The sequence below is a fragment of the Pavona decussata genome, unplaced genomic scaffold, assembly GCF_977016875.1.
Source record: "Pavona decussata unplaced genomic scaffold, jaPavDecu1.1 SCAFFOLD_81, whole genome shotgun sequence".
Lineage (NCBI taxonomy): Eukaryota > Metazoa > Cnidaria > Anthozoa > Scleractinia > Agariciidae > Pavona > Pavona decussata.
In genome coordinates, this window is record NW_028145499.1 from 408,436 (window position 1) to 436,289 (window position 27,854).

The 27,854-nt window shown below is 38.4% G+C and overlaps 3 protein-coding genes across 7 annotated transcripts in view; 1 reads left to right on the forward strand and 2 right to left on the reverse strand.

The window, feature by feature from the left end:
- Positions 1-21,393, forward strand: part of LOC146476072 (putative aminopeptidase NPEPL1) — a 40,196-nt gene extending 18,803 nt beyond the window's left edge. The window contains exons 9-13 of the mRNA XM_085115016.1: positions 16,808-16,975; positions 17,686-17,763; positions 18,601-18,643; positions 19,400-19,467; positions 20,863-21,393. Of these exons, the coding sequence (XP_084971142.1) occupies positions 16,808-16,975; positions 17,686-17,763; positions 18,601-18,643; positions 19,400-19,467; positions 20,863-20,988 (483 nt within the window). The 3' untranslated portion in view covers positions 20,989-21,393. The remainder of the gene's footprint in view (positions 1-16,807; positions 16,976-17,685; positions 17,764-18,600; positions 18,644-19,399; positions 19,468-20,862) is intronic.
- The window catches only part of LOC146476074 (microfibril-associated glycoprotein 4-like), a 140,902-nt gene continuing 114,822 nt past the window's right edge, over positions 1,775-27,854 (reverse strand). The window contains exons 1-6 of one of the 4 annotated variants that reach the window (XM_085115013.1): positions 12,640-13,066; positions 4,173-4,277; positions 3,889-3,990; positions 3,364-3,447; positions 2,902-3,279; positions 1,775-2,269 (exon numbers count right to left, since the gene is read on the reverse strand). In XM_085115013.1, coding sequence (XP_084971139.1) covers positions 2,010-2,269; positions 2,902-3,279; positions 3,364-3,447; positions 3,889-3,990; positions 4,173-4,277; positions 12,640-12,814 — 1,104 coding nt within the window. In that variant the 5' untranslated portion in view covers positions 12,815-13,066 and the 3' untranslated portion in view covers positions 1,775-2,009. Of the gene's footprint in view, positions 2,270-2,901; positions 3,280-3,363; positions 3,448-3,888; positions 3,991-4,172; positions 4,278-4,407; positions 4,702-12,639; positions 13,067-27,854 lie in introns of those variants that run through there. The other 3 variants (XM_085115012.1, XM_085115014.1, XM_085115011.1) reach the window with 3 other exon arrangements.
- Positions 8,753-27,212, reverse strand: LOC146476075 (microfibril-associated glycoprotein 4-like). 2 transcript variants are annotated; one of them, XM_085115019.1, is made up of 6 exons: positions 26,847-27,212; positions 26,614-26,718; positions 26,329-26,430; positions 25,849-25,932; positions 10,031-10,408; positions 8,753-9,375 (listed from the first exon to the last, which is right to left on the reverse strand). In XM_085115019.1, exons 1-6 carry the CDS (start codon positions 27,094-27,096, stop codon positions 9,110-9,112), a joined length of 1,185 nt encoding a protein of 394 aa, XP_084971145.1. In that variant the 5' UTR covers positions 27,097-27,212; the 3' UTR covers positions 8,753-9,109. The 2 variants fall into 2 exon arrangements, with proteins under 2 accessions (XP_084971145.1, XP_084971144.1); XM_085115018.1 differs by lacking the exons at positions 25,849-25,932; positions 26,329-26,430; positions 26,614-26,718; positions 26,847-27,212 and adding exons at positions 10,520-10,612; positions 11,014-11,115; positions 11,299-11,403; positions 11,531-12,034.

Genomic DNA, 27,854 nt, shown 5'->3' on the forward strand with positions numbered 1-27,854 from the left:
CGTGTGATCCCCAGAGTGGACAGCAAATTATCCCTTGAAAAAAGGAAGGAATGGCGTAGACCTTTTGTGATAGGAATGTTGGTGAGTGATAAAAAGGAACCAAAACTCAAATCGCGTATGAGTCAAAATAATATTAGGGGACATACGCCAAAGTTCGTATCTATTAAAAAAGAAAAAAAAAAAAACATTTAATTTTTCTCGAGTATATTTATAGGTGTTGCAGTATCAGTCACTCGCGAGAGCCACTGTGAAATCCGAGTCACATCCAACCCAGAAATCCATGCAGTCATAAAAGACCTAGCCCCTCGGTGAAAATGAAAAACAATGTTAACACTTTATCCGTGGTTTCATTTGTTTTTTCTTTTAATTATTTTGCCACACAAACAAATTAAAAGCAAAACATTGGACTTTATCCGTGTATATGCATTTGGAGATAATAACAAACACCCAAAAAGTGTAGGCGAAAGGAAAAACGAGGTAGAATTTGATCTTAAATAGATGTTCATCGTGGCTATTAAAGCACACGGCAGATTATAGTTGCAGAAAGCTACGCGCTTAATTTCACACATGGTGCACTGATACATCCTGAGAGATCGAGGACCCGGTCGACAATGTCTTAACGGCGGTGAATTCATAACTTGTGATCGAAAGGTTCTTTGACATGTGGCTATATAAGGTATATAAAACAAAACATTAAAATTCTAAGAAATATTTACCTTAAGGAAAGTTGGAGCTTTTTTTTTTTTTTTTTGCAAAATGTCAGCTTAGACTTTCGGAACACTCAACACTGGTGAAATAATTCCTTTTCGTTCACGAATGGGCAAATATGCCGCTAAAGTCAACTACAGTGTACCATTATTTTTCGTAAAACAAACAACAGCTCGTAAATTCAGTGAAAAAACTCCTTTTCCTAAAATTTCCTGTCATTCAAATTGTTGGCTAAAGCATCCGAACAGCTCAATCTGTGTTATTTTACCCTATTATGGCTTTAAAAGGATGCAAAACGATCTGGGAATCACAGGACATTCAACATTTTACGGATTGTAATTATTTTGCTTAAATTTTCCCGTTGGGTTCCCTGACAAATGAAATCACTATTTTTATCGCATCTACCAAGGTCCGAAGAAATGAACCGATATTTTAATAAATTAAATTTTCTCTGTCAACGTATCGGAAGGAATGTCTGATTTTCGCGGATTGCAGGTCGTGGAAAAATGTTGCGGAAAATCTCGAGCTAAATTTGAACTCATTAAATGTTTTTCCTGGTTCTTATTCTCCAGTATAACAATAACATGAAACAGTATAGCAAAACTTTAGCGGTCGAGGAAACATCAAACTGCTGGTTAGCAAACCGACATGTTAAGGAAATGTTAAATTTTCCTTCGGCAGATTAAGGAGGGCTGTAAGTTCTTTTTTCAGGCTCTCTTTATTGATTTTTTGCTTTTGTCTTGGGATTTTGAAGTAATAACAAAATTTTTCTTTTGATATTGAATGAAGGTTTATCACATAGTAGATGGGACAAATTTTACACCGGCTTTGGCGGAGATAAAGTTTGTGGGTTCTTTTATTTATAATTCTGTGTTCCATCTTCCCGTTTTTCTAACGCTGCATTAGCTGTTTGTCCAATAATTTGAACCGGCGGTAACATAAATAATCCATCTTTTTAGCACACCTCAAAACAAGTGCATGTATTCGCCAACCGGTAATTTAAGGATGTAAGCAATTTACATCGTTCTAGGACTGAGAAGCAGGATTGAATGACAAACACAGTAAATAAAACACCCGTACCTTTTATTAACGTCCCCTTGTAACTGTTACATTTGTTCAGGAAAACAATTAACATCCCACATCAACTAAGCAACGAACGTTACGTTTATAAAAACTGGTTTGATTTTAGAATTCAGCCGATTTAATAATAACCCTTCCATGTACATATGAAAACAAAAGAAAAAAAACTGCAGATAAGAAAAGCCAAATAATGCTGTGTTTAATTGAGCACAACAGAAGCATTACTGAACTGGTTTGATTTTCATCTCAGCTCGTTTAACAGAGTAGTGATAACCCTTCCAGTGATACCAGTTCACACCGTCAGCAAAAGAAGAGTGTTTGCCCTTAAGATAGCGGCCGTTCAGGTTGGAGTGGTGACACTTACTGTACCACCAGGCTCCCTTGAATTGCGTGGCACAATTCCCGCCATATCTATCGTTGTCTCGATCTTTGGTGCTGAACGCCATGCCACGTTGCCAAGCAAGCGAGTCACCAGCAGTTCCTAGGTAAACACAAAAGAGAAGTGTATGGCCTAATAAAATGTCGCAGCATATAAGTGTTCTTTAATCTTTCATCAGCAATTCAATATAACAGATTTTTCAGCTCCTCATTCACTCCTAGGTAGCTTAGTTGCACTTGCATCGCACAGCTCATAGGTTTGAATCCCACTCAAGCCTGAATTTTTTCAGACTGCTAAACGTCTTTCATTCGCAGTTCAAAAGATGATATTTCATATGCTAATTCTTATTTTGAATTAACGCTACTACACGCAGTCTTTTTTTTTTCTTTTAAAATACGAGAAATAAGTAATAATCAGTCTATTAAATAAGCAGCCTTTTGTTGCTTAATCCGCAAAATAAAGTAAATAACAGGTTTTTAATGTTAATTTAAAAAAAAAAAAACGTTCAGAGAGGCATCAGGAATACTGTCTATGGTCTATGATCATTTTTTCACGCACGGAACATTGCTGTCTTTAGTTCTTGTACCTGTAAATTTTTCCTTTAAACAAAGAGAATATTTTGAATTAATTAACGTTCTCATTAATAAGTATACATATTTTTAAACAAAACTTACAAATAACGCTGATTAAATATAGCCCTCTATCTGATTATCCAATTATTATTGTATACCTACCAGAGTATGAACCAATACTCAGCTTGTATTTGCTTCCCTCATCACCAACACCAAAGGAACTGTACTCAGCATATGCTGTATTGCCACTGAAGTCTTCAAGATCCACTCGAAGCTTGCTTGTTTCTTTTGTCAGGCGATGAATCTTGTCCAGTCCGAGCCAAAATTCCCCACTGAGATTCCCAAAGCCTCGTTTGTAGTCGCCCCAACCGCGGTAGAAATCAACCGAGCCATCCAATCTCTTTTGAATCACTGTCCATCCCCCACCGGCTGTTGTTTGGTCACAGTACACATCAAAGGCACCGCCATTGTCGGGATTGATCTTGTAAACACCGCTGGTTCGTTTACCAGCTTTGTAGAGTTCAGAGCAGCTCTTGTAAACTGAGAAATAAAGAAAATAAGGAGAAAGTTATCCGCACTGTACCGAGATTGTGTTACAAAGAGTAGTCAGGTTATTTCACGTACCTTTTAAACATTTAGTCCCATGCCCCAGTTTACTCAGCTCAAGTTTGATCTCACGAAGCAGACCTTTTACTGTGGTGTTTGATTCTACGGGGAAAAAAAGTTAAATACAGAGAAGCAACTGACTAAAAGCGACGTAAATGGTACGGAAGTTAAGAATGGTTTAACTTTTCCACAGTTTACTGTAATCTGACTGCGTAAATCCTTTACCAAGCGTTTTTCTTTTCTTTTATTTTTTTATTGTTTTTTATTTGCAAATTTTGAATTCCTTTCCGCAATTCACCGAGTTCTCTTATCAGAATATGAAATGGTGAATTGGATGGTGTCATTTGGACTTCCGCAAGAGTTTTCAAAAACTTTAAATTTTGACCGGTAAGCTAATTTCAACGATAATTAATTATTATAGACAACTAGAGAGACAGTAGTTATGGACCACTACGATTTTCAGAATTTAGGAAAAAAAATACCTGCGCTATTTCAAACCCAGCGCCTCGGTGGGATTTTACTCAGCCAAACATCTTCACCTACCTTGTCCAATTGTTTTGTTTTCTTTCAAGGATTTGATTTCATCCCTCATCTCTCGCAGTTCATTCATTACTCCATCAAGCAGTGTTTTGATCTTGTTGTTTACTGAGAAAGCAGGCGTAAAAGAAAACTTGGTTTATTAGGACTACAATAATTCTTAAGCAAAAGAAATTAAAGCGAGATCGAATATCTCATGATTTTTATGTCAGCAATAAAGCACTTTGTCATTTCTTGAATAAAATGACATTTGTGAATCCAAATCGATCAGCTAAATAAATTCTCTATACCTGTGTCGGCAGTTATGTTTTCCTTCAATGATTTGATTTCCTTCTTGATCTCGCCCAGTTCGTTCTTTATTTCAGGAAACAGGCCTTCGACCGTTTTGTTGGAGCCTGTATAACAAAGAGAAATACATCTAACAGTTTCAAGAATAACAAGCTAACGGTTAAAAAAGAGCTATTAGCAGAAGGCAAGTAATCGACAGCGATTGTGATTAAACGCCGCTACACTCGCTTTGTGCACCTTTGCAAAGTTTTGGGCTTCCATTCATTTCCTTTAGCTCATGTTTCACTTCACGAAGCAGGTTTTCGACTTTCTTGTTGAGCCCTGCGTAAAAGTTACTGTTGTAAGTGTAGGTGCTATGACATTTGGACACCGTCGGGCGGCCTATACCAGAGTTGTTAGAGTTGGGCGTTCGGTTAGAGTTGGCAGCGCGCACAACTATCACAAGAAACACGAATGTCAGAGTCAAGAGAGAACGTGGGCTCGCCATGTTTATCTTCACCAAATATCCCAAGCAATTTAGCGCCACTAAGAGAAGAGTCTCACTGAAACTGCGATGATAAAACTAATTTGTTTCTTTTAACGTTATTGTCGGCGTCAGGCAAGAGTTTTCACGTTTTCGAAATGAGCATTTTCAGAATGTGTTTTGCATAATATAACGCAGGAGAAATCACAGATCTAATCTGAAACAAAATATACTTTCAATTTCTGTTTTCATCAGCTCCTTTCCTATCTATCTCCTATCGAAACATTGTTTCTCTTTGTTGAAGTTTTCAGCCTCATAGAAGTTCTAAGTTGGAACCGTAAAGTTTGAGAAAGAACTGGAGTGGTTTTGGTTTAAATGGCGAGGTTTTCAACTCCTAAAACTGATCTACATTTCAATTCTCAAAACAGTATTATTGCAAAGTCGGGCGGTAGTTAGAACAAAGAAGCTCGTCATTCAAAAGATTGTGTTGATGAAACACCAAATTGACAGAACTACAAATATTATAAATGAGTGACAGCTACGTAGTAATAGGAGTTACTATTTTGAGCTTTACAATTTAGAACATGTACGTAAGAAGTCGCGGTGCGCTGAGCAAAAACTAAAATATTTTGTCCACAAATTGCTGAATTTTGTGAAATTAATTTTTTACGCAAATCATTGGGTTTGTGCCAGCACAAAATGAGAATCCCATGAGAATATTTGTTACGTTTTCTCGCATAATTGTGCGTATAGTTTCCTTTGAGAATGTTGCCGGTTTGACACTGTAATACTGTAATAGATTTGAAAAAACATTGACTAATAATTAATCTTCTTTTTTCCCGATAATTTATAGTCATACTACAGATTTTTTAAACATGACGACAATGTCTCCATCGAACTCCGATCAGTGGTAGTTTTACTGCTTCAATTAGTTCGTCCAACGCGATCTGTTTACGCTGTTTGTTGATTTCTTTTCTACTTGCTTTTGTTGTATGAAAACAGTTGTCAATGAACAAATTAGCATTGTGGAGTTCACTCATTTTGAAATGCTAATTCTAAAAAGCGATGTTTGATAGAGCTCATAGCGCGGGGGATGATTGTTTTCCGTTTTGAATAAAACATTTCTGCCCATGAAGAGAATTGGCGATCTGAACGGACATCAGTAAACTACGTATATCAGCAAGGAAAAGGAGTACTAGAACTCAAATGCCAGATCATAGCAATTTGTTACACAATTTGGTTTTGGCGTTAGAGTCGATCTACTCTCCGTTTATTTACTTACCGAACGAAGTGCCTGTGCCTACGCCTGCTGTTGGCTGTTGCGGTGGAAGCATGATTCGCACAAATGCTGAAGTATTAACTCATGTCGGCGTGGATGGAAATGTTGGAAATTCTTCTTCTTAGCAGTGCAGCCATAAATTTTTTTCTTGATGCTGAGCACAACCAGTTTTTAATGGTCGAGAGTGGCGGAAGTAGTGTTTACTTAAAATCAGACGAGAACCGTTTTCATGTTAGTAATATTAATGATCTGAGGATGAAAAATATTAGACAAACATTAAATTAGACATCAGTATATATAAACATTTAAATAACCAAGGAGTTTTCTCTGTATAGTCTGCTCAGTAAAAAGCAAAAATTTTAAAATCTTTTTACGGAAGCCAGGCTAAATTTGCGAATTGATGGCGCTTAATTTAACTGGCAAAAAATGCCTAACGAAAAACTGCCAATGATAACGTTGACATGTTTGTTATTCATTTTTCATTTCCATTGTGAGTCATAAATATGTGATATCATTGGCTCACTTGCTGGCCTTCAATAATGGTGGGAATCATTTTGGATGATTTGTACTGCGTCACTAGCTACAACCAGTGTCATAAGCAAGTAGAAAAAAAATATTTAAAAAAATTGCCGGGTGAAGCTCATCGCATGATAGCATCAGTGAAATAAACTATATAAAATATATTCGGATGAATCTGTCTCTGCGTGAAGAATGGCAAGTTAATTGCAACATCAAAATTCGTAAATTCCTAATGGTTATGTTTAAAAATGAGAATGACTTTATTGAGTGTACCACGATAATCAACAGAATAGCCATGAACGGTGCTCAAACCTATCGCTTCATTATTGTTTAATTTATCCGGTTTAATTTATTTTCTTCTTAGCTATTCTGTTATGTCTCTTCCATGCATCCTATTTTAAAATTCACGATTTTTAAGCTTGCCATGCGTAATAAAACTGTTGAATATGAGGTGAAAGATAGCCAACGAGGCGCGTAGCGCCGAGTTCGCTATAATCATCTCGTATTCAACAAGCGCGAGTTGAATAATTGTTTTATTGAAAACCGATCAAGAAATATCGCCAGATCTAGCTGAGTTTGCTTTTGCAAGAACAAATAGAAGACAATTTAATGGCCACTATTTCTCGGGCATGGTGTAATGGCTCACATACCATGGACGCGAAGCCAATCAAATCCCTGGAAATGCATTATAATGAAGATTCGCCAATCATGAACCAATCATGATATGCATATGCCTGGGTGATCTGTGGTCTATTTATCCAGCTGCGTGATTTAATTAAGCGAACACACAGTTTAGGAAGTATGAAGTTTCTGGCTAGAACTTATTTTTCCCTTTTTCCCTGCATTGTGAAATTATACGCTTGTCCCACAGGTCTTTTTAATAGAATTACATAACGTGATTACTACTTTGTAAATTATCTCTGACCAAAGTTATCTGCAAATCAAAGAGTTGGACGCCATGTTGTGGAGTCAGTGGAGGTCATTTTTGCGAGCTGTTGGAAAGGTAGGGAAACATATTGTAGTTACTGCCAAAGCCCTGCTATTCGAATTTACTGAGGCAAACGCCAACCTCACGGAACATAATGCATTTCAGACTGGTCAACATTCAGGGACCATTTTGAATTCAAGATGTTTTCATCGTCCACTTCCACTGATGTTGGTCCGAAGAAATGAACCGATATCTAATTAATTCTATCACCGATATCTAATTATATCTAATTATATATTATATATTATACACTATAATTAGATTTATGGACATTACTGAAAGGGAAAACATTGTTGACATAGGTTTGGCAATGTGTTGTTCTGATTGTTTTTTCAGTCACCACTATAGGCTCTAAGCCTGAAGCGCGCAATCAACTCGCAAAACTCTTCATTTTTATCGTTGAACATGTTGTTGATGAGCCACAAAATTCACACCACGAGAAACAAATTAAAAGTGTTGATAAGACAGTAATCCCAAGCCTAGCAATAAGTCAATGAGAAGCAAGACGTTTGACTGTCCGTAGATATCATTTTATGACATTTGCTTTTCTCTGTCAACGTCTCGGAAGGAATGCCTGATTTTCGCGGATTGCAGGTCGTGAAAAAATGTTGCGGAAAATCTCGAGCTAAATTTAAACGCATTGAATGTTTTCCTTGGTTCTTATTCTTCAGTACAACAATAATATGAAACAGTCATGTGTATATCGATGAGTATAGCAAAATGTTAGCGGTCGAGAAAACAGGTTTTTAGACTACAAGCGTTCATTGTAATTCATTACTTTGCTATAATAATTTTAGGTGTATACAGGGCCCCTCAGGATAACAGCCCCGTAGCTGATTGGGCCACCCTGTCTTAAATAAAGTTCACTTACTTACTTACTTACTCACTCACTCACTCACTCACTCACTCACTCACTCACTCACTCACTCACTCACTCACTCACTCACTCACTCACTCACTCACTTACTTACTAACATGAGCAAACTACAAGTTAGCAAAACACATGTTAAAGTTTTCTTCGTCAGATTACCGAAGGAGGGCTGTAATTTCTTTTTTCATACTCTCTTTATTTATTTTCTGATTTTGTCTTGGGATTTTGAAGTAATTATAAAGTGTCCTTCTGATGTTGGATAAGGGTTTATCACATTGTAGCTATAAGTAGATATATAGGACAAATTTTACTTCGGCTTTGGGAGATAAAGTGTGGGCTCTTTTGTACATAACTCTGTTAACTGGTTCCATCTCCCCATGTATTCTAACGTTGTATCACCTGTTTGTCCAGCAACTTCAACGGCGGTAAAAGTATTCTGAGTCGACATAAATGATCCATCTTTTTAGCACATTTCAAAACAAGTGTTTTCGCCGACCGGTAATTTAAGGATGTAAGCATTTTACACGGTTTAAGGACTGAATAGCAAGATTGAATGACAAACACGGTAAATAAAAACACCAAAACCTTTTATTAACGTCTTCTTGTAACTGTTACATTTGTTCATGAAAACAATTAACATCCCACATCAACTAAACAAGGAACGTTACGTTTACAAAAACTGGTTAGATTTAGATTTCACTCGATTTAATAATAACCCTTCCATGTATATATGAAAACAAAAGAAAAAAACTACAAATAAGAAAAGCCAAACAATGCTGTGTTTAACTGAGTACAACAAAACCAACACAAAGCTTAGTTTTAAGCATTAACTCGTTTGATTTTCATCTCAGCTCGTTTAGCAGAGTAGTGATGACCCTTCCAGTGTAACCAGTTCACACCGTCAGCATAAGAAGAATGTTTGCCTTTAAGATAGCGGCCGTTCAGGTTGGAGTGGTGACAGCCTTTGTACCACCAGGCTCCCTTGAACTGCGTGGCACAATTCCCGCCAGCTTTGTCATTGTCTCGATCTTTGGTGCTGAACGCCATGCCACGATGATCAGAAGAAAGCGAGTCACCAGCAGTTCCTAGGTAAACACAAAAGAGGAGAAGCGTATGGCGTAATAAAATTAGTGTCGTAACATATAAGTGTTCTTTTAAATCTTTGATCAGCAATTCAATATACCAGATTTTTCAGCTTCTCACATCCACGCCTAGGTAGCTTAATTGCACTTGCATCACACAGCTCATAGGTTCGAATCCTGTTCAAACCTGAATTTTTTCAGACTTCCTTTTTGAAACTGCTAAGTGTCTTGCATCCGCAGTTCAAAAGATATTTCATATGCTAACTCTTATTTTGAATTAACGTTATTACACAGTCTTTTTTTTTCTTTCAAAATACGAAAAATAAATAATAATCAGTCTATCAAATAAGCAGCTTAATCCGCAAAATAAAGTCAATAACAGACAGTAAAATTTATGTTAATTAAAGGAAAAAAAAAAAACGTTCAGAGAGGTAACAAGAATACTATCTATGGTCTATGACAATTTTTTCATCTACGAAACATTGCTATCTTTAGTTCTTGTGTCTGTTAAGAGTTTGAATTTTTCCTTTAAACAAAGTGAATATTTTGAATTAATTAACGTTCACATTAATATACATATTTTCATACAAAACTTCCAAATAACGCTGATTGAATATATCCTTCTATGTGATTATCGAATTATTATTTTTATACCTACCAGAGTATGAACCAAGGCTCAGCTTGTATTTGCTTCTTTCATCACCAACACCAAAGGAACTGTACTCAGCATATGCTGTATTGCCACTGAAGTCTTCAAGATCCACTCGAAGTTTGCTTCGTTCTTTTGTCAGGCGATGAATCTTGTCCAATCCGAGCCAAAATTCCCCATTGAGATTTCCAAAGCCTCGTTTGTAGTCGTCCCAGCCGCGGTAGAAATTAACCGAGCCGTCCAATCTCTTTTGAAACACAGTCCACCCCCCACCGGCTGTTGTTTGGTCACAGTACACATCAAAGGCACCGCCATCGTCGGGTTTGATTGTGTAAACACCGCTGGCTCGTTTACCAGCTTTGTAGAGTTCAGAGCAGCTCTTGTAAACTGAAAAACAAAAAAAACAAAAACAAAAACAAAAAAAAAATAAGGAGAGATTAAATTATCCGCACTGTACCGGGATTGTGTTACAGAGAGTTGTCAGGTTATTTTAAGTACCTTTTAAACATTTAATCCCATGCCCCAGTTTACTCAGCTCAAGTTTGAGAAGTTTGATCTCCCGAAGCAGACCTTTTACTGTGGTGTTTGATTCTACGTGGAAAAATGGAAAAAAGAAAGAAGAAATACTTAAAGCGATGCAACTTTTCAACTGTTCCTTAGTTTACTGCAATCTTACAGTGGAAAGTATTTACCGATTGTTTTCTTTTCTTTCAAAGATTGAATTCCCTGTCTTGTTCCACCACCGAGCTCTCTGATCAGAATATAAAGTGGTGAATACGACGGTGTCATTTGGCCTTGCGCAAGAGTTTTCAAGAACTATAAATTTTGACCGATATTTCAACGTTAAATAAAGTAAGTATAGACAACTAAAAAGAAAGTATTATGTATTAATGTGATCTTCAGCATTTCGGCGTAAAAAAGGTTTAAAAAAATCTTGTGCTATTTCGATCTCAGCGCTTCGGTGGGATTTTACAACGCAAAACATCACCTACCTTGTCCAGTTGTTTTGTTTTCTTTTAAGGATTTGATTTCATCCCTCATCTCGCGCAGCTCATTCATTACTCCATCAAGCAGTGTTTTGATCTTGTTGTTTTCTTAGAGGGCAGACGTACAAGATAACGTGGTTTATTTGGGCTATAATAATTCTCAAGTAAAATAAAGCGAGAACATCTCATGACTTTTATGTTAGCAATAACGTACTTTGTCATTTCTTGAATAAAATGACATTTTTGAATCCAAGTCTATCAGCTTTTATCCCGGCATTAAATTCTCTATACCTGTGTCCGCGGTTATGTTTTCCTTCAATGATTTGATTTCCTTCTTGATCTCGCCCAGTTCATTCTTTATTTCAGGAAACAGTCCTTCTATCGTTTTGTTGGAGCCTGTATCACAAAAGGAAAATATATAGTCAAGAATACTAAACAAGCGGCGAAAAAAGAGCTATTAGTGGAAGGAAAATAATCTGCGACAGCGATTCTCATTAAACATACAACAGGTCGTTTTATGCACCTTTGCAAGGTTTTGGGTTTCCATTCAGTTCCTTTAGCTCATGTTTTACTTCACGAAGCAGTTTTTCGACCTTCTTGTTGAGCCCTGCGTAAAAGTTACTGTTGTAAGTGTAGGTTCTATGACATTTGGACACCGTCGGGCGGCCTACACCAGAGTTTTTAGAGTTTGGCGTTCGGTTAGAGTTGGCAGCACGCACAACTATCACAAGAAAAACGAATATCAGAGTCAAGAGAAAACGTGGGCTCGCCATGTTTATCTTCACAAAATATCCCAAGCAATATAGCGTCACTAACTGGACGGTCTTACTGAAATTGCGATGATAAAACTAATTTGTTTCTTTTAACATTTTTGTCGGCTTCAGGCAAGAGTTTTCACGTTTTCGAAATGAGTATTTTCAGAATGTGTTTTGCATAATATAACGTACAGCGGAAGAAATCACGAATTCAATCTATTCCAAAAAATACATTCTATTTGTGTTTTACCTCAGCTCATTTCTTGTCTAGCTCCTAAGTAGTGGCCATTTTGTGGATTTTGACTCACTCAGTATTTTAGTTCAGCAATTCATCAATTCAGTTATAGAAACACAGGACACAGACAAGTCACGCACATAAAATATGCTTATAAAGGGCTTCGTGTGCCACTCTTTCAGTAATTCAGTCGTAACAAAATTGAAAAAGAGATTTAAAAATATACAAATGGACAAAATTGAAAACATGGTAGAAGTGTTGCCGACGAATCTCCACAGGATCACCATTGTTTAGTAGAAGAATCTTGCGATCAAAGACGAACGGATTCAAAGGTAGTCTCTGCAAGGCTGAACAAATCAGGCCTTGTCAAATTTTTGCAACAAACGTCATCACGACGGGAACATTGAGACAAAATCACAGCAACATATAAACACTAAAGCGATAAATTTTGATACTCTTTATACCTGCAAGATCACATGCAGTTGATCGCTCTTGCAAGAAAAGAAGGAGTGAAACATTGCGAATACAAAGCAAGGGACATGTAATGCGTGGGAGACTGTCGAGAGAAACTCGTTTTAAAACCTTCAGCATTGCGCGGAGATTCTTTCGAACTTACGCGTTCAGGTTAACAGATTTACATACCTGGAAAAACATGGGGAAATCGATCTTGATGGCGTTGTTTACATCTCGCCACAAATTCCGAAACTCTTGACATGTCAATCTGATTGTTTTTAGCCAACGCGCTACTCACGCGGAGAGAGAAGCAGTGGCGAAGTCTGACCTCTAAATGGTCTAAAATCGAGATTTTATATTCCATTTGAAATTAAATCACTCCTTGAAGTAGAAATTTTTGATGTGAATTAACATCTTTGGTTTGTCAAAATGCGTCCGGAATCGGCCTCGCAATCGCAATTTTTTAAGTTTATGTCGGCCGTGTGAAACATGTGAGCACGTTTCAACCGACATCAAGCGAATTCAACCGAAATTAGGCGAATTTGAGCGAATTAAAGTCAGATTCGAAGCAAAATATATTCTGTGTGGATTGTATTATTCAATGAAGCGTTGCACATCTCATTTGATCAATATTGTTGAAAAAACAATGGGTATGCATTCATGAAGCGTGATTTTATTTTATTTTATTTTTTTATTATTATTTGTCTTTTTTTGAAATATGGTTTACCACATGTGCGAGAAAAGCACAATTGTGTGAAATATAATATGTGATAAAAGTTCTTGGGTGTAAGGTTAGCCATCCTTTGATCCCGTTTATTTCCAGTATATGGCCGTATATTTCCTCGGGTGAGCCCGCCGGGCCCTAGTGGATAAACACAAATTAGTTTTCCAAAACAGAAATCAATTTCCTGACGCACAAGTCAATTTTGGACACAAATCCATATTGTTAAAAAGTAAGAGCCTCGAAACCAAAGGTGCTATAAAATCGTTTCCAGGGTTTTCCGCTTTCAACATGGCGACTGTTGTTCCATGTGGTTACTTGAATTGTGTAGCTTGTTGGCGTACTTCTCCTCGTTTATTTGGTAAAGTAACCATACAGACGCACGTATCTCGGACTGTAGTTCTTCTTCGCAAAAGTTCGCAATAATTAAGGTAGAAGATTGTTAGCCCAATCATTAGCCAATAGGCGTGCTCTTTTGTTGAAGATCATAAAGGACGTAGTAGAAGCCAAATTTGTCAAGTTAATACGATCCGTGAATATCATCACTATGACGAGTTTTGAAAACGTTTTTATTTTGTGCAAGATAACTGACATCAAAGTTATGTATAAAACAAATAGATTCCATTTTGTCGTGGGTCTGTACTCTGAGAACGCCAAAACGTGGTAAGAACATCAGTCACGCTATTTGCCTTCAGCTTGTAGCGTACATGTATTTCTTTGTCTCTACCGCGTTTTGACTTCAAACTTACGGCCAAATGAAATCTTACCAGAAATTTTGTTAACTTTATGAAATGAAGAGGAACAGAGGTGTGGGAAGCTTGGAAGAGACTGTTATGAGAAGTAAGGCCCGGTTCATACGTCGAACTTTACATGAGCCGAACCTAATCATTTGGTTCGGCGCATGTAAAGATCGACGTATGAATCAGTTAGGATCGACAGATTTGTATTTGGGTCGACCCGCCGTTCTATTCGACTGCACCAGTCGAATAGAACGGCAAAAGTTCGACTTCGATTCAGACGTCGAACTTTTCATGTGCCGAACTGTGCATTCCATCAACTTGGCATGTGCGCAAAGGACTTCATTCTGAACAAGATGGCGGGAAAAGAGGAATGTGCTTGTTCTTCTTGTTTCGAAACAACTAAATATACTTGTCTGAGATGCGAAAGATAAAAAAAATCTATTCTTGATGTGCACACGCACTTCTAACCGACAGAAACTTTCCAATACAGGCTATATCAAAGGCGAAGCGTCAAGACTTCTCAGAACAAAATCTTCAAAACCAACATTTGAAGAAAACATTACTCTATTCAAACAGAGATTACGCAACAGAGGTTACCTCGATAACCTTATAATAAAACTCTTTCAGAAGTCAACCTCCGCGAAAGAATGTCGGCACTACAAAACAAACTAAAAACCCGCAAAAACATTTTGAGGTTTGTTATGGAATATTGCCCTTCTGTGCCTAACCTAAAACAATTCAGATGAGTAAATACAGGAGCCATAATTAGGGATGGAGACCGTAAGCGTGGGGTCCACGCATCCCCATGAGTTGTACCAAAAAAATCTATATTTAGAAAAAATCCCCCCCCCACACATCATATACCCGCGTGAATACACGCAAATTTGCGTGGGGCTACTACCTTATATGTGATACAGAAAGCAACTGAGAAAAAATTCACTAAAGATAAAAAAAGTCCTTACCTGTCTGAGTACATGTCCGTAGAGTGTAAGCTTTTTTCATTCATTCAACAGTAGCAACGCACGCAGCGCCACCGTTTTGGCGCCTTTTTTACTTTACTGTGAGAGTCAAGTGATCAATTGGCCGCTTATTCAAACTTTTCCCGTCTTCTTTGAATTGTTACCTTTTCTTTGTGAGAGTTTAATTCCTTAAATGTGGGCACTGAGGAGATATTCCCTGTCAGAATTTTAAAATTTGGACGCCCTTTTGAACGGGTGGAAAAAAATTTAATTTCTCCACGCGCGATCCTGGCCGTTTACACGCGTGCGCGCACGCGCTTACGGCGCGATTTTTTTCTAAAATTAGATTTTTTTGGTACAACACATGGGGACAGGCCCACAAGTCAAAATGGCATCTCGTTACGGTCTCCATCCCTGATTATGGCTCCTGGTAAATGACACTTGATAGAAAATCTGCCTCTGCTAAGGGAGATCTACAAAGACCCTTCCTTACTTTCGTACAGAAAAGGGAGATCTTTGAAAGACGCACTCGTAAGAGCAAATTAGCTTTGAAGGTCATATTCTTCCTATCTCGACCAGTAGGAGCCGTGTTTGGCCTGTCTTTATTATTTTACCAAACAAGCTCTTCCATGTCAGAATTCATCTTTCCCGCCATTTTAAATCTTCTTGAGTAAAAACAACAGCCGCTGACCACGAAAATCTACTTTCTCACTTTAGCTTGAATTAAGTTCGACTTCAGTTAGGTTCAACGTCTGAATCAACTGCCGAACTTAATTATTTGGGTCGACCTTAATAGGTATTAGGTTCGGCTCATGAAAAGTTCGACGTATGAACCGGGCCTTAAAAGTCAAACACTCCTCTAACACGCTTCGTCCTCCATTGACAAAATAATCACACTTTTTTCTATATTCGCATGTTACGTTGAGACGGTCAACTGAAAAATGTTGCTAGCAGTGAGGCAGTTGGCATGGTTTGTTTGTCTTCTATTCGATATAGTTATGAACACATTGGAGCTATTTCTGTGTCCCTATAATTAGCTTGTCTTTTATTTGTTGTTAGAACTGTTGAAGTTAACAATACAGATGCTGAAGATCGTTTAGTGCTTGTAGACGGGGTAAGACAGTTTGTAGGCATTTGAACCCCAGTGGGGTATAAGACTGATGTGCAAAGGCCAAATATGGAATACCATCAATCTGACCACAGAAATGCTATGAAATTTTGGTTGTGTTAACGGAGAAGGGCTAAATTATGATTGCGTGAAAAAAAAAAAAGAAATTCTTGCAGAGAAAAAAAATCAACATAAAAAGGGAGCACGAACAAGAAGGTGAAATAAGTTACAGATCGATTTAAAACTAAAGATAACTGTGGAAAAGAATGTTTGGCTTTATCAACAGAATTTATAAGGTCACGGTAATTTGGCTACCGAAAAGAGATTTGATGAGAGCTGACGTTTCCAGCTTTCGCCCTCAGTCGTGCTTTGCTCTGACGAAAGGCTAACGTTCAAAACGTCAGCACTCAAATCTCTTTACTGTGGCCAGATCACCTTACCAACTCTGTTGATAAAAGCAGACATTCCTTTCCACTCCCCCACCGACGCAGCACCTCAGTTTCCTTAGAAACTAAGCCCCTTATGTAAAGATAATATGTTGTTTTCCAGTTGTCATGAGAGCCATTGTGCGTTTCTAATGATCTATTTATGGGGTAAATTAATAAACAAAGGAAGACTGAAGGACTCCACACTAGTTAGGCTACAAGGCACTCTTTTATTTCTCCCGTTATATCAACGCCTGATCAGCGAATGGCTGCTGAAATATACCTAGAGAAATCGCAGTAAAATATGAACTGTTTTGTAGTGTTATATCTAGTAGACAGCATATAGTAAAGCGTTTTCTTTGACACGCTTCTCAGTACATTTTATTGACATATTTTATCAAAAGGTTGCATATGCAAAGAAAGACCTGCATGCTGACGTCATTTTAGACATGGCCACTTTGACTGGTGCCCAGGGTGTCGCCACTGGAAGATACCACGCGTCTCTTTTAACCAATGATGAGGACTGGGAACCGGTTTGTGCTGTGGCAGGAAAAGCCAGCGGAGACCTGGTGGTGAGTGGTTGGCATGGGTCTTTCTGAATGATTTATTTTGCGAGCGTGTTGAGTTTTTACGGGAGACATTGAAAGAGAAAAGGACAGACCGTATGCCGTCAAGATTGCGAGGACATTTTTTGAGGTCTTGCCTGTGGACGTGTTGCTTTACTAGAGAAAAAAATTGAACATTTCTCGTGTCTTTCTGTCAAACCACGCAAATAATCAATGAAATGTTATGCTAGGAAACGTTTTGTTTACATTGTTTCCCATCAAAATTTCGACGCTACAGCTGGAGTTGTACAAAAACATTTCTTAGCGTAACATCCCCTTCAATGGCCAATCTCTCGTTTACATATATTCTTGTTGCCGCATTTGTTTGAAAACGTAGAAGCTATTTCTATTCTCACACTACTGACTTCCGTGGCAAAACGTGGGAAATGGCCGTTGCAGAATGTGTTGCGCGAAACATTAAGAGCATTGCAAGGTAGAACATTCATGTTCCTTGAAACGACAAAATGTTTGCTATACAAACCGGTTTCATAAAGAAGAATCGTGTTGTTCTTTCTAATAGTAATATGTAGAATCACAGGAATTTTATCCAGTCCGGATACTTTGAAGCTAACATAGACAACAACAACATCAACCTTAATGACCTCAATAAGACAAGTATCTCTGTATTAATTCTGTCACCGCACTAATTAATTATGACGTTTTCTAAAACTTTGCAGTTTCCTGTGCCTTACTGCCCTGAGCTTCATTTCTCTGAATTTTCCAGTGCCTTAGCAGATATGAAGAATTCCGTTCAGGTTTGTTGTACATTTCTTTCTCTTGCATGTATTTTTCTTCAGTAATTCACGTTTGCTTGTCCAAACTAATCGTGTTTCCCCCTTTTTTTTCTTTTTTCTATCCCGTATTGCTACGAAAGTAATCGGCTATTATCACCATAAATCACCAACGTACTGTATTTTCAAAAATAAGCAATAACCGAAAACTATAGAAAATGACTTTTTTTGTACCGTTCGACCTTTTCTGTCCATTTAGTTGAAAATGCTCGTGTCACGTGCTCTCATTAGCCAATCAGAGCAAACATCTTGGCTTGGCATGTTTTCTCCGAGCTGTGGTCATTCTAGTTAGTCAGACTTAAGACATTTTTCAAATAAACCCTGACGTCATTCTCTTTGAAATAAGCGCAAACAATTGTATAGTTTTGTGTATAAACTGTAGTTGCAAAGTGCATCAATAATTTTTCCGGATTCCCGCGACATGTTGCCCCGATTTCATGTTTCCTCACCCTTGGTACCTGTTGCTTGTTCAAATGATATTTTCGGTCTTCCAGCAGCCTTAACATGACCTTTGATTCTGTAATTATCAGCTCAACACCCAACAAATAAAGAGAATGACTGAGACACCATCAGCATCAATCCCACTCGACCCAGACTCCCTGTACTCGGTCGTGCAACAGAGCGGTAAGACTTTGGCAGGACATAGAAAATGAAAGATTCAAGCGAGTATAAACAATTACTCGAAGAAATACTTCGAATAACAAATAGATTTATTTGAGCTGAAAAAAATATTTAGGGTTAGGTGCACTTTAAACAATCTTTATCAAAAATGTAACTAAAAGTGCATTGCTTTCTTTATAGAACCGTGATAATGCCCAAGTTTCCTGTGCTGGCCTGTTTATTGGTACGTAGTCATTAGTGTGTTGTGGGCTGTATATATGGGTATCGGTGAAAAGGTTTCGGGGATAACCCTGCGGCGGACTAGCATCCCATCCAGGGAGGATAGTAGTTGCTTCAATCCAGTTTAAGCTCCAATCGTGTAGTCGGCCTCCTTTACGCGAAGGGCGACTGATGTTCCTGCAGTTCATGCTCGTATACTAAGGATCGTTCTCACGGTGGATGCAGTCTTAATCTTTAATCTGAAAGAGTGACCACTAAAATTGACTTTGAAAAAGCCTTATCTGCACTGTGACCCTTTACGTTTGCCAAGGTCGCCCTTATTTCTTTTTGCTGTTGTTGTTGTTGTTGTTTTCTTTTGTTTTTTTAGTTCTTCTCTTTAACCTCAGTCGCATACAGTCATGCAGCTCAGTTAACCATAAGCTGCCCCTTGCAGTGGTGTCTGTTGCACAGAACAGCTTGCTAGTCGAGCACAAACTTTCCCTTACATTATACTCATGCCTGGATGGAGAGGAACAATGTGAGCCGAGTGTGTTGGCCTGAGATCAGACTAGAATCCTAAGAACTGTCCCTCAGATCCGATAGTCAAACCACTAGACCATCAGCTGTCCTTATTTCTTTACAAGCATCAGAGTATTCGTTTTGCTTATCAAACCTTGACTCGTCCCACAGTTAGGTTTGGTAGCCATTTCTTTTACCTACTTTCTTTTAATCTTTTTATCATCACCCAATGTTTCTTTTGCCCATTTTGTTGCCTTTTTAGGTTCTCATTTAGGATTTGATTTCCCTGGAACTTGGCTTCATGTTGACACGGCCGCTCCTGTCCACATGGTAAGATATTAAGACATTTAAGAAGCTACTACAGCGTGAGCACATAACGGTAAATTTTTCATTCTCAGTCTCAACTGGAACGCCGTTCCCACTTGATCTGTTACTGGATAGTTGACGGGCATATTGTGCAAGTTGAACGAATTGGAATAATTGCTATAAAGTAGTAAAGTAACGCGAACTTATATTTTGAGGTGACGTTTTCGTTGGCGTTGCCGTCGTAGCTTCTTAAAAGTTATCTTAAGCAGCGACGTCGACGACGCAAGCGAAACCTTCAGAAACTTTAGTTTTAACTGCAAAAGCAACGTGAGTTGACAAAATTCAAGGTTTGCAGAGAAGGTAAACACACGAGGTGTATTTTCCTTTCTCTGTCTGAACTTGAAAGCTGCCCCCAGGGATTCATTTCCTGGTTAGGTCGGCACATTACGCCAATAAAATTAGTCGGAGTAATCGCAAGTTAGTTAAAAAAAATGTAATTTAATTAATTTCATTTTCAACTTACGTTTTCGGTGACGTCGTTTGTAACGATCAGGGCCCAGTTGCTCGAAGCATGGTTAGCGCTAACCTGGGTTAAATGCCATGACAACCTACAGGTTTTAATACCTCTTAACCAATGGTTAGTGCTAACCATGCTTCGAGCAACTCAGCCCAGAGTGATATTTCTAAAGAAACGTTGGTGCTGCGTCGGTCGGGAGGGGAAACGAATGTTTGCGGGTTTTATCAACAGAGTAGTGATAAGGTAATTTAGTCATCGCAGAGATTCGAGTGCTGACGTTTCAAGCGTTAGATCTTCATCAGAGCGATCGTTCTCACGAAGGGCTAACGTTCGAAACGTCAGCACTGAAATCTCTTTGCGGTGGCCAACTACTCTGTTGTTAGGGAATTGGTCATAACAAGTTTGTTCGAAGAGGACCCACCTTGTCTAGTGTAGGAGGGTTATCGAAGGCACCACCTGTCTCAAGGACACTACCGACAAAATTTTATTGGCTTTAAAATTTGAGTTGACACAGAAATAGTCAGCTTACAAGAGTCAACATAGCTAGATAAAAGAGAAAAGTGGGGTTTGAATCTCACTGTCATTTTTTACTGCTGGATAAAGGGGTAGCTATGCGATAAAGGCACCATCTATTGAGGTTGAGGAAGGGGAGGGGGGGGGGGGGGGAGGCAGGCAGAGACTACCATCTATTTTGTGGTTTAGTGGGTCTTGCTCGAGTATAGTAGTTTTGACCACTTCCCTTAAAGCCAATAATTTGTATCGCATGTGCAGAGCCATTTTTGTGATTAATCTTTTTCGTTTCCTGGCGTTGTAGTTGCTTTCGCCGTCCTCGCTGCTGAACTAGAACGCTTTGGTAGTAAAATAATTAATTCGTTAAAATGTTTCTTTGGTTGCCGTTGCAGGGTGAAAGAGCTACAGGTTATGGTGTAGCGCTACTGGTAACTTTATTTGGAAAAGCTTCCTCCAGCAAGCTTCTTCAGAGTATTTCACCAAACCTGCCGGCAAAGAACAGTGGCATTATTTTCTGAACAAGTTGGATTTTTCCTTGTCAACGGGCATGCGCAGAGAACATCGCTTGAGCAGAGAGCAAGGAGACTGAACATGCCGATTAGTCTAATATTTGAGCATGGATTTAATATGAAAAAAAAAATAGCATTCCATTTTAACGGAATATAATTCCAAATACTAATAGTCACCTCACCCGTGGATCTTCTTGTGTGTAGAATCTATAAACTGAAACATTAATTAACCAAGCAGTTTTAGTCAAAAACATATGGGGCGTGGTATATGACAAAGAAACAATAGCTTTTGCCAAATCAATGCCGTAGTGCAGGCTTATGAAAGAGTGTACAGCGAGTTGGTTACTCCCACGTATCCAGATTGTTAACAGGGATATATTAGGCTCTCAAATAGACCCTGACTCGCATATGCATGTACCATGCTTGGGTAGCCTTTGCCATGTGGGCTTTTGCTCCGTTCTGTACCAGCGTCATCTGCTTGTTAGAGCTGAACAGTTTTCGCTTGTCTACAGCTTCTGTTGTACTTCTGCGGTGTGGCAGAGGCTTTAGTTCTTTCTTAAGGATGTTTTCAATGTAATAATCGGCAGTTACAGTTCTATCTTGTGGTACAAAATGAAGAGCAGTCAAGCTGTTCTTAACTTGGTAAGCTGGCGGAACTTTATCCTCTTGTGAGCCCCATATAATGTCATTCTTGGGGTTTGGAAATTGAAAGAGGTATTTGGGGCATTCATCTGAAAATAGGAAATCCTCTTAATCTTCTGCAGTGAGATGTTTAAAGGCCTTTGCGGATTTCAGACGCGCGGTTCGCTGCTTTGTACTGAGAAGAGGCTTCTTTGGCCGTCCAAGTGCCCTCCATCCGTGGTTTTTCATGTACCTCCAGACAGAGTTTTTACCACCATCAAGGCTTTTTCTTTGGAGCTCTCTTGCAAGTTGTCTTGTCGAATTCCCTCTCTTGTATTTAGCTTTATTCAAAACTTGAATTGCTGCATCTTTGATTACCTTTGGCCTTCCACTTCGTTGTTTATCTTTGAAATTTGCGGCACTTCTCGCCGACCATTTCACAACCCAACGCTTAGATTTTTCTAGCTTTTTAGCGATTTCTTTGACTGTGAATCCGTCAACTCTTAGTGTATAAGCTTGGACCCTCAAATACGTAAGCTTTTTACGATTTAAAGGGTTCATTTTCCATACAAGAACAAAAAATGGTTCGATGAGAGCAGCAGCTCAACTAAAACTGAAACTGCTGAAAAAGTGATCACAGTTTTGGCGGAAAATTAGACGCGTGCGAGCAAATTTGGGGGGAAAATACAAATAAATTAAAAATTTTAGAAATAAAGTAGCGCAAATGTAAGGTAATAGTCTTGCAAAGTATTAGTCTTATTGTGTATTTGAAATTATTCGGTAATCGAGTAAAATTGCGTTTAAATGCAGGCTTTTAAAGTAGAGAAACGAACTTTTGGGACACCCTGTAGTCTCGTGCCCAGGCAGGCTTCTTTCCTTCAGTCGAACGTGACTCCTTAAGTATAAGGCTTTTCGGGAGGTGGTGGGGGGGGGGGGGGGGGGAGGGAAGGGACGGGCGGTAATCAGGTAATTGGTGTTGTGAGGTTTCAATTCTTAAGTATTATTAGTTTGTCTAGGCATATGTATCGATGAACTAAGACTCTGTATGTCTGCACAGTCCATTGTGATATACTAACCGACTATAATACGCGCCTGGATAGTTCTGTATTGGATGAAGAAGTTTCCACATCTGGTTGGTTATGTTTTTGAAAAGAAGGATCGTAATAGAGCTGGAGGTGGGATTGCCCTTTATGTTAGAAATTCAATCAATTTTGTACGAATGTGTACACTTGAGAACGAACCCGCGCCGCAAATGTTCCCCAAATTGAACCCGTGCGATCCCTGGAGTGGCCAGAAAATAATCCCCAAATTGAACCCGTGTGATCCCCAGAGTGGAACTGAAGCAAATAATCCCCAAATTGAACCCGTGTGATCCCTGGAGTGGACAGAAAATAATCCCCAAATTGAACCCGTGTGATCCCCAGAGTGGAAAGCAAATAATCTCCAAATTGAACCCGTGTGATCCCCAGAGTGGAAAGCAAATAATCCCCAAATTGAACCCTTGTGATACCCAGCGTAGACAGAAAATAATCCCCAATTTCAGTGAACCGGTGTGACCCCCAGAGTGGACAGAAAATGATCCCCAAATTGAATCCGTGTGATTCCCGGAGTGGACCGCAAATTATCCCTTGAAAAAAGGAAGGAATGGCGTAGACATTTTGTGGTAGGAATGTGAGTGATAAAAAGGAATCAAAACTCAAATCGCGTATGAGTCAAAAGAATATTAGGGGACATACGCCAAAGTTCGTATCTATTAAAAAGGAAAAAATAATGTCGGTCGACTATGTCTTAACGGCGGTGAATTCATAACTTGTGATCGAAAGCGTCTTTGACATGTGGCTATATAAGGTATATAAAACGAAACATTAAAATTCTAAGAAATATTTACCTTAAGGAAATATGGAGCTTTTTTTCCACAAAATGTCAGCTTAGACTTGCAGAACACTCAGCACTGGTGAACTAATTCCTTTTCGTTCACGAATCAAGAATGGGCAAATATGCCGCTAAAGTCAACTACATTGTAGCATTATTTTTCGTGAAACAAACAACAGCTCGTAAATTAGGTGAAAAAATTCCTTTTCCTAAAACATCCTGCCTTTTAAATTTTTAGCTAAAGCATCCGAACAGCTCAATCCGTATTATTTTACCCTATTATGCCTTTAAAAGGATACAAAACGATCTGAGAACAAATGAGACAACATTTTACGGATTGTAAGTATTTTGCTTAAATTTTCCCGTTGGGCTCCCTGACAAATGATATCTCTATTTTTATCGCATCTACCAAGGTCCGAAGAAATGAACCGATATTTTAATAAATTAAATTTTCTCTGTCAACGTATCGGAAGGAATGTCTGATTTTCGCGGATTGCAGGTCGTGGAAAAATGTTGCGGAAAATCTCGCGCTCAATTTAAACTCATTAAATGTTTTCCCTGGTTCTTATTCTCCAGTACAACAATAACATGGGAAAACATCAAACTACTGGTTAGCAAAACACATGTTCAGGAGATGTTAAATTTTCCTTCGGCAGATTAAGGAGGGCTGTAAGTTCTTTTTTCAGGCCCTCTTTATTCATTTCTTGCTTTTGTCTTGGGATTTTAAAGTAATAACAAAGTTTTCTTTTTGATGTTGAATAAAGATTTATCACATAGTAGATGCGACAAATTTTACCCCGGCTTTGGCGGAGATAAAGTCTGTGGGCTCTTTTATTTAGAATTCTGTTATTAAACTGCTTCCATCTTTCCATTTTTCTAATGCTGGATCAGCTGTTTCTCAAATAATTTGAACCGGCGGTAAAAATATTCTGAGTCGACATAAACTCATCTTTATAGCACACCTCAAAACAAGTGTATTTGCCGACCGGTAATTTAAGAATGTAAGCAATTTACACGGTTTAAGGAGTGAGAAGCAGGATTGAATGACAAACACAGTAAATAAAATACCAAAACCATTTATTAACGTCTTCTTGTAACTGTTACATTTGTTCAGGAAAACAATTAACATCCCACATCAACTAAACAAGGAACCATGGTTACGTTTAAAAAGCGGGTTTGATTTTAAATTTCAGCCCCATTTAGTAACAACCCTTCCACGTATATATGAAAACAAAAGAAAAAAACTGCGGATAAGAAAAGCCAAATAATGCTGTGTTTAACTGAATACAACAAAACCAACACAAAAACGGAAAGGTTGCTTTGTTCTAAGCATTACTGAACTGGTTTGATTTTCATCTCAGCTCGTTTAACAGAGTAGTAATGACCCTTCCAGTGATACCAGTTCACACCGTCAGCATAAGAAGAGTGTTTGCCCTTAAGATAGCGGCCGTTCAGGTTGGAGTAGTGACACTTATTGTACCACCAGGCTCCCTTGAATCGCGCGGCACAATTCGTGAAAAATCTGTCGTTGTCTCGATCTTTGGTGCTGAACGCCATGCCACGCTGCAAAGACAGCGAGTCACCAGCAGTTCCTAGGTAAACACAAAAGAGAAGAAGCGTATGGCGTACTGAAAATGTTTCATCAGCAATTCAATAAACCAGATTTTTCAGCGCCTTATTCACTCCCAGGTAGCTTAGTTGCACTTGCATCGCAGAGCTCATGGGTTCGAATCCTGCTCAAGCCTGATTTTTTTTAGAGTTCCTTTTTGAAACTGCTAAACGTCTTTCATTCGCAGTTCAAAAGATGATATTTCACATACTAATTTTTATTTTGAATTAACGTCATTACACGCAGTCTTTTTTTTTTTCCTTTCAAAATACGAAAAATAAATAACAATCAGTCTACCAAATAAGCAGCCTTAATCCGCAAACTGATAAAGTGAATAACAGACAGTTAATGTTGATTAAAAAAAAAAAAAACGTTCAGAGAGAGGTATCAAGAATACTGTCTATGGTCTATGATCATTTTTTCATACAGGGAACATTGCTGTCTTTACTTCTTGTACCTGAAAATTTTTCCTTTAAACAAAGCGAATATTTTGAATTAATGAACGTTCTCATTAATTAGCATACATATTTTTAAACAAAACTTGCAAATAACGCTGATTAAATATAGCCTTCTATCTGATTACCCAATTATTATTGTATACCTACCCGAGTATGAACCAAGAGTCAGCTTGTATTTGCTTCTTTCATCACTAACACCAAAGGAACTGTACTCAGCATATGCTGTATTGCCACTGAAGTCTTCAAGATCCACTCGAAGCTTGCTTCGTTCATTTGACAGTCAAAGAGTAGTCAGGTTATTTTACATACCTTTTGAACATTTAGTCCCATGCCCCAGTTTACTCAGCTCAAGTTTGATCTCCCGAAGCAGACCTTTTACTGTGGTGTTTGATTCTACGGGGAAAAAAGGGAAAAAAGAAAGAACAAATACTAAAAGCGATGCAACTCTTCAACTGTTCCTAAGTTTACTGCAATCTGGCAGTGGAAAGTCTTTACCAATCGTTTTCTTTTCTTTCAAAGATTGAATTCCCTGTCTAATTTCACCGAACTATCTTTTCAGAATATAAAGTGAGGAATTCGATGGTGTCATTTGGCCTTGCGCAAGAGCTTTCAAGAACTATAAATTTTTACCGATATTTCAACGTTAACTGATAAAGTAAGTATAGATAACTAGAGAGAGAGTTGTTATGAATTAATGTGATCTTCAAAATTTTGGGAAAAAAACTTGTGCTATTTCGAACTCAGCGCTTGATCGGGTGGGATTTTACTCAGCCAAACATCTTCACCTACCTTGTCCAATTGTTTTGTTTTCTTTCAAGGATTTGATTTCATCCCTCATCTCGCGCAGTTCATTCATTACTCCATCAAGCAGTGTTTTGATCTTGTTGTTTACTGAGAAGGCAGGCGTAAAGGAAAACGTGGTTTATTTGTGCTACATTAATTCTCAAGTAAAATAAAGCGAGAATATCTCATGACTTTTATAATAGCAATAACGTACTTTGTCATTTCTTGAATAAAATGACATTTGTGAATCCAAATCGATCAGCTTTTATCCCGGCATTAAATTCTCTATACCTGTGTCGGCGGTTGTGTTTTCCTTCAATGATTTGATGTCCTTCTTGATCTCGCTCAGTTCGTTCTTTATTTCAGGAGACAGGCCTTCGATCGTTTTGTTGGAGCCTGTATAAAAAAAGGGAAAGATATAATCAAGAATAGAAAACTAGCGGCGAAAAAAGAGCAATTAGTAGAAGGAAAGTAATCGACAGCGATTCTGATTAAACACCGCTACAACAGGTTGTTTTGTGCACCTTTGCAAAGTTTTGGGTTTCCATTCATTTCCTTTAGCTCGTGTTTTACTTCACGAAGCAGGTTTTCGACCTTCTTGTTGAGCCCTGCGTAAAAGTTACTGTTGTAAGTGTAGGTGCTATGACATTTGGACACCGTCGGACGGCCTACACCGGAGTTGTTAGAGTTTGGCGTTCGGTTAGAGTTGGCAGCACGCACAACAATCACAAGTAACACGAATATCAGAGTCAAGAGAGAACGTGGGCTCGCCATGTCTATCTTCACCAAATATCCCAAGCAATATAGCGTCACTAAGAGAAGAGTCTCAATGAAATTGCGATGATAAAACTAATTTGTTTCTTTTAACATTTTTGACGGCTTCAGGCAAGAGTTTTCATGTTTTCGAAATGAGTATTTTCGGAATGTGTTTTGCATAATACAACATGGGAGAAATCACGGATTCAATCTACTCCGAAAGATGCTTTGTATTTCTGTTTTACCTCAGCTCATTTGCCGTCTAGGTCCTAAGTATTGGCCATTTTGTGGATTTTGACTCATTCAGTATTTCAGTTCAGCAATTCATCAATTCAGTCATAGAAACATTGGAGACAAACAAGTCACGCACATAAATATGCTTAAAGTGCTTCGTGTGCCACTGTTTCAGTAATTCAATCGTGGCAAAATTGAAAAAGAGATCAGACTTAAAAATATACAAATATGGACAAAATTGAAAACATGGTAAAAATGTTGCCGACGAATCTCCACAGGATCACCATTGTTTAATTGAAGAATCTTGCGATCGAAGACGAACGGATTCAAAGGCAGTCTCTGCAAGGCTGAACAAATCAGGCCTTGTCAAATTTTTGGAACAAAAGTCATCACGGCGGGAGCATTAAGACAAAATCACAGCAACATATAAACCCTGGAGCGATAAATTTTGATACTCTTTATACATGCAAGATCGCATGCAGTTGATCACTCTTGCAAGAAAAGAAGGAGTGAAACACTGCGAATACAAAACAAGGGGTGTG

What these genes read in the sequence shown, in the direction of transcription:
- LOC146476075 (XM_085115018.1), bottom strand. Translation starts at nt 11,780, where the DNA reads ATGGCGAGCCCACGTTTTCTCTTGACTCTGATATTCGTTTTTCTTGTG. An exon ending in AAACCCAAAACCTTGCAAAG is followed by an intron (nt 11,404 to 11,530) that starts GTGCATAAAACG and finishes TTTGTGATACAG; the next exon opens with GCTCCAACAAAACGATAGAA. An exon ending in TGGGATTAAATGTTTAAAAG is followed by an intron (nt 10,409 to 10,519) that starts GTACTTAAAATA and finishes TTTGTTTTTCAG; the next exon opens with TTTACAAGAGCTGCTCTGAA.